Source organism: Archocentrus centrarchus, chromosome 13 (assembly GCF_007364275.1).
Source record: "Archocentrus centrarchus isolate MPI-CPG fArcCen1 chromosome 13, fArcCen1, whole genome shotgun sequence".
In the NCBI taxonomy this organism is placed as follows: Eukaryota; Metazoa; Chordata; class Actinopteri; order Cichliformes; family Cichlidae; genus Archocentrus; species Archocentrus centrarchus.
Window position 1 is genome coordinate 33,296,706 of NC_044358.1, and position 13,589 is coordinate 33,310,294.

At 39.3% G+C, this 13,589-nt stretch overlaps 1 protein-coding gene across 7 annotated transcripts in view; it reads right to left on the reverse strand.

Moving 5' to 3' along the window:
* zbbx (zinc finger, B-box domain containing) overlaps positions 1-13,589 on the reverse strand; it is a 77,788-nt gene that overhangs the window by 47,593 nt on the left and 16,606 nt on the right. For 4 of the 7 annotated variants that reach the window (XM_030745008.1, XM_030745014.1, XM_030745009.1 and 1 more), the window contains exons 6-7: positions 13,423-13,529; positions 10,464-10,559 (exon numbers count right to left, since the gene is read on the reverse strand). The exons of 1 other annotated variant lie outside the window; for it this stretch is intronic. In XM_030745008.1, coding sequence (XP_030600868.1) covers positions 10,464-10,559; positions 13,423-13,529 — 203 coding nt within the window. Of the gene's footprint in view, positions 1-10,463; positions 10,560-12,755; positions 12,912-13,422; positions 13,530-13,589 lie in introns of those variants that run through there. 2 more of the 7 variants (XM_030745011.1, XM_030745010.1) reach the window with 2 other exon arrangements.

A 13,589-nucleotide genomic window follows, 5' to 3' on the forward strand; every position in this document is an offset into this window, starting at 1 on the left:
GTCTGCCCTTAATGTACTGTGTGTTATTTTAGTTTAACTTTTTTCTCCTATCTTGATGGTGGAGCTGGGCTGTGAACTCAACTGTAGACAGACTGATGGCGAGTTTTACCTGTGATGGGCCCCTTTGTTTTCTGGAGTGGCACAAATAATTTGTGTGTCATCTTATTGTGACACCTGATTGTTCTGTAAATAGTTGTACAAAAAACATCTGCTGCAATTCCTGCATTTCAATCTAAATAGTTGTTATAGCTTTGTTGTTTGCTATATTTGTACATAAGTTTTTCAATTTTACAACTTCTCTTTGTATTTTAAGTTGCATTGTTAAACATGTTTGTAGTTTTCACAGTAAAAAATATTTTTTCTACACTGATTTTATGTTTTTGTGTGATTTTTTTATGCCCAATGTGTTAATACAGTATGACAAAATGAAAGAATAACTGTACAGTCACACACAGGAGGTTAGAATGAAAGAAATTATACCAAACAAGGCAAGGTAAACAATATTTAAGGTAAACTATAATGGTAAAATCAAAAGTAGTCAAAAACAGCCAATTATAACTTAGACCCCAGAGGGTTAAACAGTTGCTGAAACAACCCCCCCTTATTCTGCTTCTCTTTCTTGTGATCAGATAACCTCATTTACAGATCTGAAATGTGGAAGTTGCCCGATTATCTAATGGCTTGTGATGCCCACTTTTTGACAGCATGGAGACAGTTGGCTGAGTCTTATAATAACCTTTAGAAACTTTAGAAACTTTAGAATCCAAAACTCATACCAACCTCAGGCTACCACAAATGCTTCAAAACTTTGATCTTTGCAAAGGTAACTTACAAGGTCACTCCCAATATATTACTTTCTTAATAATATGCACATTACTACAAATGCCTAAACAACCCATAAAATAAGAAATATAGTCATGTGAAAAAGAAGGTTTTCACAGGAATGCATCGAGTCCTCTGAAAAAGTAAGTACATTCTTACTGCTCTCATAGGAATTAAGAGGGTAAGTAGCAGCCAGGTGCTGTTAATCAAATGCACTTGATTAATAAATCATCAGTAAGTGTGAGCACCTCTATAAAAGCAGAGGTTTTATAGAGTTGCCAGGAGAAAGCCTCTTCTCTCTGAAAAGACCATGGAAGCACAGCTTAGCTTGGCGAAGTTGCATCTGAAGAAACCACAGGCCTTAGTGAAAACAGTACTTTCAACAGACGAGACCAAAGTGGAGACTTTTGTCCATAATGCACAGCACCACATTTGGAAGAAACACAGCATATCTGCACAAACACCTCATACCAACTGTTAAGCACAATAGTGAAGGGGTAATGTGAGAGACTGATAAAGTCATACAGGAAATGTCATGGCCATGGCTTTGTTGTTGTTTTGGAGTTTCTCTCCTCCTACTTCAGGGCATGGACTGGGTTGGCTGTCTCCTCTCCAGGGTGGATACTGAGTTCCCGCTCTTCAGTGTGGCACACCTGAGTTTCATCAAATGGCAATCATCTCTCCTATTTGAGGGCCAGCTCAAGCCTTCAGTCTCCACTGGAGTGCAACGTCCTGTGGTAACTGATCTCTAGTCTTGCTTAGTATTTCAAGTTTCCTTCTACGCGTTCTCTGTCTTTGTGTGCAGCCATGCCTTACCCAGTTCTTACGCATCTCATTGCCTGCAGTTTGGTAGTGGCCTCTTTCAAGAACTCCGCTACTCCTCCCAAGGACTGTCTCTCTGCCACTGTCAAGTCAGCTGTTCTGTTTCCTCAATACACTCAATGACTTCTCTCACTCTCTGGATAAATCTCTATCTGGATGTTTCGATTAAATTCCCTCACCTCTGCCATAGACGAACCCTCACCTGTGTCATCAGATTCCTGTACTCGCCCTCTCTCATGACCCACAGTTGCTGGAGCCTCAATGAACGGACTGCTTTATCTGATTAATGTTTTGAGTTGATTCCTGCTTTGAATTTAGCTTGCTTAATGTAAATAATAAAGACTCCATAAATAGTTAAAGGTGTCTTGTCCATGTCTGCATTTTTGCTTTTCATATCAGTCACTGGCTGTGACAAAAATTATTACTTGAAATTATTGCTCCTAAAAGTGGTTCTACAAGCTACTGCATCATGGATGTACTCAGTGTTTTTTCACACATTACCTTTAATCTTAGTATTTCACAGTTCTCATCTTACATAAGTTGCACTGGCAATGAGACAAGTTATAACTGCAAGAAAGATATCAAAAAATGTCAAGCATCTAGCTACTCCTTGGTTTGTAATAACATCAAAACTTTCAAAGAAAGTTGTGTCATAAATGACCTCAAATAACCTCAAATCTGTCATGTGCCTACTTAATAATAATGTTTAGCAGGTCAAGCTACAAACCATAGCAAGTTGTTATGTAACTTTAAGTGCAGCCTTCTTCTCTTTGAATATTTTCACACAATCAATGAAGCTTCAAATCCTCAAAGATGGTATTTGGGGCAGCCCTAGCCTGCATAGAGTGGGTACAGCTTTGAACTTCTCCTTTCTTCTTTTTTTCCTTCTTCAGCCAACTTGTCACTTTTCGTTTGTACAGCTAATTGTAATACAATAAATGCCTTCAAGGAGACACTGTCCGAAAATGTGCTCTGTTATCACAATATCATAATTCATAGACACTTTTCTAAGTTAATTCACCCTCACTTCTAAGAGTGCAAAGTTTTGTCCAAGTGTTTTTGCTCAAGCCTTTTGGAAGTATCAGAGATTTCTTCTTCATTGGGTTTGACTGTTAAAGGTACAGTAAGTAATTTTTTTAGGCAGTAACGCAAGGTCGGCTCCATGTTAAAGGACAATGGCAGCTCAACTACAATTAAAACTCAAGACTCTCCCTATAGCCCTCCAAATCACAACCCTCAATGGAACCATCCTGGATCTTGTGACTCGCCATACAGGCCCTGTTCATCTCCTCATCTCTGGCAATTACAGTGAGTACCTAAGCTTTTTCTTTTATGATGCACCCAATATGCCATTTGTGTTGGGCTTCCCCTGGATAAAGATTCACAATCCTTCTATTTATTGGGATCGTCAGGTGATTTGGGGCTTGTCAAGAGGTATGTTTGCACTCTGCTTCTTCTCCTGATTATACTTCTTAGCAGGTAGAAACAGAGCCACCAGACCTCTCCTTGGTTCCTCCCGAACATCATGGGAGAAGTCTTTCGCAAGGATCTTGCCCTCTCCTTGCCCCCTCATCGGCCTTATGACTGCACTGTGGACCTTCAACCTGCTGCCTTCCCCACCAGCTGGCTGTACAGTCTTTCCATGGCCCAAGAGAGGCCATGGAAAAATATTGGCCAAAGGCCCTTTGGCCTCACTAATGCCCTGGCAGTCTTCCAGGCATTGCTGAAAGACATGCTCCTGAGAGTTCCTTAACCATGTTGTCTTCATCTACCTTGATGATATCTTAATCATTTCTAAATCTCACGACGAACACAGAGTTCACGTCTGCCAGGTTTTGCAACGGCTATTGGAAAACAAGCTGTTCATCAAAAGGTGAAAAGTGTGAATTCCATGTTGAAACCCAACACCTGTTGGGTGTTGTGCTAATTAGGTCTTGGCTTTAAAAGACCGAAGCTTCCTCCAAGCTGACACCAGATTGTCTCAAGCTTGGCTCCTGATTAAACCCTTTCATGCTCGGATCGTTATTTCTTTGTCAACTTACCTTTTTCCTCTCCTCTCCAGCAGCAGACGCAGAGCGTAACCCACTAACCAGGGAGCGGAGAAACAGAGAGAGGAACGTGTGGAGATTCAGCCTCAGCTGCTCACCCGGCTTCAAAGACTGTGTTGTTTCTAAATCAAAGTTTGTTTAACCTTACCACCGTGCTCTGCGCTTGTGTCCAGGTTAACACTGAGCTTAACAATAAATATACATGAATGCATTCTCATAAACTTGGAACTAAGCCATTAAAAATACACAGAAGCAGGCTCTGGTTTGTGGAAGCCGCCATGTTGCTCTGCCATATTTGAATACTGTCCAACTAATCGCACTGAGACCAGTCATATACGTAGTACGCCAAATGCGGAGGAGAAGAAAAGTTGTAATTGTTCATGTTTCATGGAGGGACATTTAAATTAGTGCCTGCACCTTCAGAATCAACATATATACCTATGTTTTATCATCTGAGAAAAGGTCCCCTTCACCAAGAAAGTGAAAACGGGAAGTAAAGAGACAACGCCACCAGCATCTTAATAAAATGTCACCCTCTTCTTCCTCACCTCAAGCCTCATCTCCTGAGCTGAAGTCAGGGCTCGCAATTATTTATTGTCAGCGGATTAGACACGGGACCCTGCCATCTCCGGACAGTTGACAACAAGCCGTCTATACAGCAGCAGCTGGTTATAAGCTAACATTAGACTCGAGTGTCCTAAAAATCACTTTCTCACATTGTATGAAAATTAATTTACTAAGCATCCAAGTCCAACAACGTTAAATCCACTTCAAAGAAAGTTTCACTAACAGCTCTTACCAATGGAAAAGTTCAGGATATCCTCAACAACTCACCAGTATTACTGTCATCAGTCACTAGTGAGCTTCACATATTCATCGATCCATTTGTGACTCCTTTCACAAAGTTTTACAGCCTCCTCCAGAGTAAATAAAGGCAGACGCTTCTCACCCAGCATTGACAGCTAAGGTAACTAGTGGACTGACAGCCTACCCAGATAGGGAAAAAAAGGGCGCTTCTGGTCTGAGGTCACATTGAGTATACTCTGAGTATACTCACTAAAGATGAACAGCGGCCAGAGTTTTTGAGGTGACTTGGAGGGTAAAAACATCAAATACCACAAAATATTTGACAGTTAATTGACATATATATCCATGTTTTATTTCCTGATGTTTTGCTAAGAAAACAGAATTGAGTTGACTGCTATCTACAATCTACTGACATCTAGAAGTGAACATTTTACATACTATCACTTTAAGATTCTGTTATCTAGCAGCTCAAATCTGACATAACAAAAGAAAAACACATTCAGTTTAGAATGTTAAAATGATTATGCTATTTTCAACATTTATAGCAGCTTATATGTCATCTAGTCTAAGTAAGGAAATCCCATCTATCATATTTCCAGGCTACTGTCCAGCTGTGAAACCAGGACTGCTAACTTGCCTTCAAGGGAGCAAGGCAAATTTAAATTTCCCTTTAGGAGCAGACAAGTGAAGGCTTTGTGCTTCACATGTGATTGGGCTTAGAATTATCATACAACCAATACAAGGTAAACACATCCAGTCAAAAACATTGATCTATTATTTAGCTATCGTAGAACTCGTGGTTTCAGAACCTAAAAATAGAATATAGCATAAAGTAAGTTTTACAGTGCTGCAAGTTTTCTAAACATCAGAGATAAAGAAGAAAAAAAAGCGCAAGGGGGTGGGCCAGTAGGAGAGACAAAGCAATATAACATTTTCATAACCTTTACATTTGCTAAATTAAGCATGCTATTGACAATTCTAATTAATACCATAAAACTTAAACTTAGCTATTAAGTTTTTTTGATATATCATAGCATACCATCTGGTACTCCCCACAGGTTAGGCTAAATCAAACATCGAAAATACTCTGCAAACATTAATTGAACCAGGTCTGCATGTGTGTGTGAGGCTGGACACAGGAGCTGATGAGGCACCGATGAAAGCACAGCATACTGATGAAATTAATGTTCTTTTTTGTCTTTCTGTCTCTCATTCTGTCTCACTTCCTCCCTCATTCTTTCCAAGGCAAATAAAACAGGATTAGCAGAAGAGAGAAAGAGATATGCCTGCATCAGCTGCATGTGTATAATCCCCAGTCTTTATGTCCTGCCAAAATACACAGTTTTGCATTACCAGGGACTAAAGTGAGGATGGAAACAGAGATGAACACTGAAGAGATATAGATAGACAGTTGTCTTGTGTGGTTTCATAGAGCTGATTGAATGTGTGCAGTTTTTGTATTTGTCAGTGTCCATGGCTTTGTTTCACTATGTTGGTTACTGCATACATATTAGTGTGTTCACCCAACTAGAAGTCAGGTAACACATAGGATGGGTACAAAGGATGGAGATAAATTGGCACCAGTACCAGACAGGTCAGTACCAAAGGACTGAAACATACCTGGACAAATAGTACTTATGTGAATGTTAATCCATTCTAACATAACTCTTAGAAATATATGCTAAAAAACATGACGCGTCAGTGTCAAGGTATCATGTTTGGTTTTCCTGTGTTTACATTCTGTGTTCTCCCGTTCTGGCAGCAAGCCAGAATATTCAAAGGTGTGGGCTTGCTTTAGTACAGTAGATGAAAGCAGATGAATGCAATACATTGAGTGTTAAAACAAAGTTGCACTGGAAAGATTTAGAAAGATTTACAAGATTAACATCCTGGCTCTGGACTAAAATTGCAGCTGACTCATTTTCAAGTGAAATACTTGCTTTCATTTTCAAATATATCTGTAGTTATTAACTTGGGATACAATCGGCATGGATTTTAGTACATCTTTAAATGTGTATAGTTCTAAGCAGTAGCCAAAGCTTCGTCAGTGGACCACAGTCAGATGCTAAAATCAAATCCTCTCTCAACAGCCACATAAGGGAAAATGAGACAGGAACAAAGAGTGTCACAGGGCCATTGCCAAGTTTAGGGTGAAAAAATCTCAATGCTCAATGATGCGAGGGGCTTCAGTGTGCAAAGTGTATGTGGAGCTGCAGCTTATCCTCTTGGGCTGATACAGCAGAGAGCAAAGAGGCGGAGTCTTGATAGAGAAAACCGAGGTGGAGTGAAAAATAATATACTTTTTGGAGCTACAACAATCACTCTCCTGCATGCAAGTGCAATCAAAGCTTGCGCAGCTAAAAAGGGAATAAGAGTTCATATTGTTTTACGCAACCACAGTGGCTCATTAGACTGATTTGAACTGTCTTTATGCAGCCAGACATTCGTCATGTATCATCAGATCTGGAAACTTTGCTACAAGCTTGGACAGCAGACAATCGCTGTACTCTAATAGCAATAGGGGCATGCAGGGGGCAGATCTACGTCTAGGTCGATCTAGGTCAGGCGGTGGCGGTGGGGGGGTACAGGCCCCCCCACTAAGTCTGACAGTAAGAACTTGCTCTCATTTGATTTCAGTGTCAGGTGTCCTGACGACCGAAGATAATTCATTTTGTACTGTTTATGTTTGTTAATATTTTTAATTGTAGGGTGATTACCACAGCTGTGGGTGGTTGAGATGCATTACCAAACACCTGTTTAGCATGAAGCCGAGACCAAAAAAAATAATCTTTTTCCACTGTGTCAAAAGTAGCCATAAACACCATTAAGTCTTTTTCGCCATCTTTATGGAGTGTAGCATGAATAAGAGCATCGATATAAAATTCTAATACCTATCCCGAGAGCTGGTTAATAGTGTGCCATTTTAAATTGTATAGTTCTACACATAAGCACACAAAAGCTTATAGCTTAAACCCACAGAAACACATCTTGTCAGGTAAATAATAGAATGTACTGTATATCCACACAGCATATTGTGTCTCATGATTATTCTGTATATCCTTGGATAAATGAGCTTTCCTTTTTAGAAATGCTTTCCATACTAATTTGGTTTAATAGGCCATTGATTAACAAAAACAAGCCATTGTGTTTGTATGCATGAGTGTGTATGTGCATGTGGTCTCAACTAGCAGCTGTATACAGTATATGAGTACAGCAAATGATTATCTGTATGCTTGTTATTTGTTTCTAGAAGTACACACTGAAGGGATTTCAGAAGTGCAGGTCTGCATCTGAATATGTCACAGCTCTTGGACAATGTTTAGATGATATGTTATGATATGAGATGTTATGATAGTTTAGAAGATACTGCAATTCTGTTGTTAGTAATGGTGTAAAATGCATGTACATCCACTGTCTGCTTCTGTTTATTTTTGACTTACTAAACATTTGTTTTACATGACTTTTAATTGGTATTTATAACTACTCAGATTAACAAACATAATCTACAGAAACTTTCCTCAGTTGGTGGATTCAACACAACAGTGTTAACGTCATTAAACAGTGACATTGACCTGCTGCCTTGTCTTCGACTGAAGAGTTGTTAGTCATGTTTGACTGCTATTGAGGAGTGTTTTCTGCCTCAAAAAGAGAGTGTGGTGGGGTCATGAAATGTAGTTTTGTATGTCTACAAGTAGATTTTGGTAGATGTCTAAAAAATACTTTTAAAAACACTTATTTAACCAGAAAATAAAGTTCTTGAGATTTAAAATATCTTCTGCAAAAGTGAAGATACAGTGTCATGCAAAAGTCTTGAGTCAACCATTATTTCTTTATATTTTGCTTCCAAGTTGCCAGACTTTTCAAATTGGTTTTGAGCAAAAGTTCTCCAGGCTTTCTGGAGGTATGTCAAAGCTTTTCTTTGGACATTGACTGCTTTTTCAGTCATTTTCAGTTCAGTTCCTGTACCTGAACAAACTGGACAAGTGGAGGACAAAAGAAGAAGTGGCAGATGAACAGTATCTACAATAGATGAACAGTACCTGAAAGTCATGTCCTTAAGAAACAAGAAAAAAAATTAAGCAATGTCCTGACACAGGACCTGAGAGACATCTGGCACTGATCCATCTACTGTTCACTAAACCCTCATCAGAAATGATCTCAATGCAACAGTGACTGTCAAGAATCCTTTCTTAAGGAAGGGAAACAGGGAGAAAAGGCTGAGGTATGCCGAATTACACAAGAACTAGACTGGACCAGTGGCACCAAGTCTTATGAAGCGATGAATTCATATTTGAAATTTTTAGTTCAAATCACCATCATTACGTACAGAGGTCAGGAGAGAGGTACAACAGTGAGCATCTGACTGGCCTCCCCAGAGCCCGGAACTTGATCCCACACTGCTTCAGAACAAAAGGGAGCCAACATCCAAAGAAGAGCTTTGAATGTCCTTCAAGAAGCCTGGAGAACTATTAATGAAGACTACTTAGAGAAATTACAAGAAAGCTTGCCTAAGAGAGTTCAGGGTGTGTTAGCAATACCAAATACTGACTTTCAAGTTTGTTAGAACTTTACAGCTCTCTTTTTGTTTTATATAGACGAAAGGTAAAAGAAATAATATATTGTTTTACCATTTATGTTTACACGTTTCAATAAATCAATAAATAAATCGCTGCACCTATTTCCCATTTTTGTAATAAAATATTTTTAAAAATTACTAGGTCAAGATTTTTGCACTGTACTGTAGGTAGTCTAAGCTTAGTATTAGAAACTATAGCTCATGCATGGGGAGAAGCATGCAGATTCCAAAAAGAAAGGTCTTGACTAGACTCCAACTGAACACTCTTTTGTTATAACGCAATAGTGCTAACTGCTTTTTTCTTAAGTACAACTGGACACAAAATATTTTTACTGTAATCACTTGCACAATAAATAATATCTCTGGATCCTATTTATTCATCATTAAATAGTCTTTATTTTTCTGCTGTATTAAATGTATCAAACTGCATTTTTGAGAATAACATTTTTATCTCACATTCACATACACTGGATTAAAAAGATAACCAAACATGACAGCCACTTAAGGAAATCAATTAAAAAACATAAACACTGCACTTCCTAAAATGTGCTTAACAAATTAAAAAGTTTCCCCATATGGAGTAGCATTAGCGAACACTGTATGAAATGCTGTCTTAAAAGTCCCAGTGAGTTTTTCTGCTTTAAGCCTTTTCTTGGACACTGACAGAACACATTCTGTGACATGATTGTGTTGAATATATTGAAACAAACTGGCTTTGGTTCCCTTTGGGGTGGCAACTTTTTTCATGCTGTATGTATATATTTAGCTCAGTTCAGTTCTGTGTTTAATGGATCCAAAATGTATCACACAACTGACACAGCTTCTTTTTCTGTGCCATCTCCTTCTCGTGTGATCCCATAGATGCTATTGTTTCTCCAACACTGGGCTGATTTTTGCTTTCCTCGTTGTCATTCACAGTTGAGGGATCAGCATCAGCAAAGAGCACTCTAACCACAGCTATGTGTAAGTGTGTGATGGCAGATGCATGGCAACTAAAAGTGATCAGCTGTTTGTTAGCAAGGTAAGCTTTGATTTGTTGGAGTTACTCACGAGTTAATGTATCTTCAGACCAATAAGACTAGGTTAGCTGCTAGTTTGACAGAATTCATTCATCGGACATATTGACTCATGTAATCGCCCGGCCCTGTGTGCGCATGTGTGCGTAGGTGTGTTTGTCTGTGTGCCTGTTTATACAAAAGTAGGTGCAGAATTTGAGTAAGGAAGTTAATATAGTCAGCTATGCCAGAAATACAAAAGAAAAATTTGTAAAGCAGAATAAGAATAGAATGAAAACCTTTATTACTCAAAGTATAAGTGGGAGACAAAGAGAATCAGAGAGATGGACACACAGAAAAAATAGATTTGATGCATATGCAAACAACACTCACCTGAGTGGGGATCATTTTATGGAACTTCAGTGCCCCCTTCTGGTGAAATCTGGCAAAGCAGCCAACACAGTAGTTTTCAGTGCATTCGGCACACATCTGCAACACAAAGTGCCATTAGTGTGTCGGCATATAAAAGCACACGTCTTAGCTGTGAAGATTCGTGTGTCTTTCAGCTTTTTTGAAAACTGGTCACTATCTGTGTGCATCTATATAAATGGTTGCACTGGTAAGCAAAGCGCACTTTTGCTAAAGATGCAATCATTTGGAAGTGGATATATTCCCTTTTCTATAAGTTCAATCTTGCCTTAAAAACTTTAACAGGGGGGCACTTGCATGGTCCTGTAAGGTGCCTGTAAGTGTGTGAGAGAGAAAGTGCATGAGAAGGGAGGTCTGTGTGCACATGGATGCATTTGTGTTAGGCACGTGTTTTGTGTATGTGATTGTGGTTGAGTGAATGCCTCTTAAGGGAGGTCATTATAATTTCTATCTTTAAGAATCAGGTCTTGTTAGCGAGAAAAGTCCTTGCATCAGCAGGTTTGTGAGACAGGCTTAGAACGGGTAGATAGAGCACATAGGCCATGCCGAATGGAGACATGGAGGCTAGGACAAAGAAAAGGTAAACCCTAAAGAAGCAGCTAGCTTCTGTTTGGTTTCCTTCACTGGGCATGAAGGTTTATTTTTCAATAGCTCAAGGGTTTATCACAATACCATCATTTAAATCAGAAAGTGGTGTTCAGCACATGCTTTGACGGAACACTACTAATTTGTCTTATGTATAGAGGAACTTTATTTTACTTCATTTTATTTTATTATTTATTTTGTCACTGTGTGGTGCATCTCTGGATCTAACGACTTGGAAGATTCCCTCATAGTCCCTTTTTGCTCACTTGCATATTTTCTACTTCTACACCTGTTCATTCATAGATCAATGATAGATAATTAGGATAAATAAAGCAGTACAAACAAAATGATTCACAGTTCCATACAAATTTTACTGTGGATAAATAATCTTACAGTATAAATTTCTACCAGCTGATTCAGACATTAATCCTGATCCTTTCTTTATGCTCTCTTATGTTCTTCCCATTTCGTTATATATTATGTATTTCCATAATTAATGCATTTATGTGTGATATTGTGCTCATTCGTTTTATTGTCACAGATATCCATATGTGGGAGTGTGTTTGTGTGAGTGCGTGCACACGCAAGCTTGCAGCTGCGACATTGCCCTTTAATGGTCCCATAAAGCAGGGCCTCATTTCCCCTCTCAGGCCTGAGGATAAATTACAGCCACTCCCCTGGGAGTCAGCATCCCTATCAGACTGCAAGCAGCATATCACTGCACTCTCTGTACCACACAGAGAGAGATGAGACTTTTTTTTTTTTTTTTTTTTTTTTTGCCTGGATGACTCTGGAATAAAGCAAAAGGCTAGGTGTGCAGTGTGTGTGTGTCTGTGTGCACGTGTGTGTGTGTGTGTTGTGAATGTGATGTGATTTCAGCACTATTTATTGCAATATGAGTCATGTTTTTTTTTAAAGTACAGACGTGCATGATTGTGTGTTTATAAGTCCATGTGTGAGTGTGTGAGCATTTGTGTGCATAAGTGCAGTTCCAGACAGAATAGCACAGACAGTTGTAACGCTTCCCATTATTGCCATCATTATAGGGTACGAGGGCTATCCAAAATGTGCGTGCGCATGAGTGCATTGTGTGTACTTGTGGATGCATTTAGCTTATGCGCTTGCCCAGACTACCATAAGCACAACCATTAAGCCCATAACTATGGGACACTGGGGGCGTCGGGCCCTTCATTGGACAGTTCTGAGCCATCATCATCAAATGCACTATCAAGCAAATTACATCACATTATATTTTAACACATTGTGTTTGCTGCACTTAAATAAGTTATTCCACAACAACAAGGGGAGAAAAATTGTTGATGTCAGCTCAATCAGTTCAACCCGTACCTCTCTTTCAATTCCTCTTTAAGTCTCTCATTGCTCTAACCATCATTGCTCTTGTTCTCTGTCTCACAGAAGCATCACTTATTCAATACTAAAGTCTGCTGGCTTCACAGTGAAACACAGAATAGGATTTACACAAGTAGCTGAGGATTTAGGAGGCGGAGACGTGGGAGCAACTGGTCATCAAACATGCATTACTCAGCTCAGTCCATTACACACACACACACACACACACACACACACACACACACACACACACACACACACACACACACACACACACAGTAAGGCTTCATTTCTCTCCTTCTCCCTCTTATTCACACATACAGTTGCAGGCCGTCGTAACTCCTCCTGAGCAGCAGTGGATGAAGAGCGAGAAAGAATAAACAATGGTGCCCTCAGAGGTCTCAAGTATCGATGAATGGATCCAACTAAACTGTTATCAGTGCAAACACAAACACACAGATAGACCAACAGATTGGACAGTTGAGGCACAGCAAGAGAGAGGCAGGGGGAAGAAGGAAGAATACAGACAAGAATAAGGGAGTGCAGAAAGAAGACAAAAAACGAGAAAGAGAGAAACCAGTCAGAATGTGACAGAAAAACTGAAAAGGAGACGTGAAAACATGAGGAAGAAAGGACGATAACCGCTGATGAAGGAAGAAAAAATATATATACATATATACATATAAACAATATAGAAAAATGAGAGGAGGGAGAGACAGAAAATGACAGATTGAGCATTTACACTTGAAAATAGGTCAAGTTAATCAACTCCTGATGCTTTCAGCCACGTGTTTGTAATACACAAACATTTATCTGAGTCCAATGAGAGATGACAAAATGACTTGTCAATTAGTGAAATCTGATCTATCAAAACAGACAGTTTTGTGACATCAGAGACAACAAAAACTGCATCCATGACAGTTACAGTCATCTCTGCCACACAGTGTTGTTTGCATTTGTGTGGGTGTGTGATTGCTTGTGTGCATACTATTCCAGCAGTCTTGACTTCACATTGTCCGCATATTCTTCCCCTCAGTCTGTTTTTTCTTGCCATCTGGGTAAGAAGTGGGGGTGGAGGTGGTGGCTGAGGTGGGGCTAAAAAGAGCAAGTGTACTGTTATTAACTCTCGGTACAGATATTTAATTTAATATTACT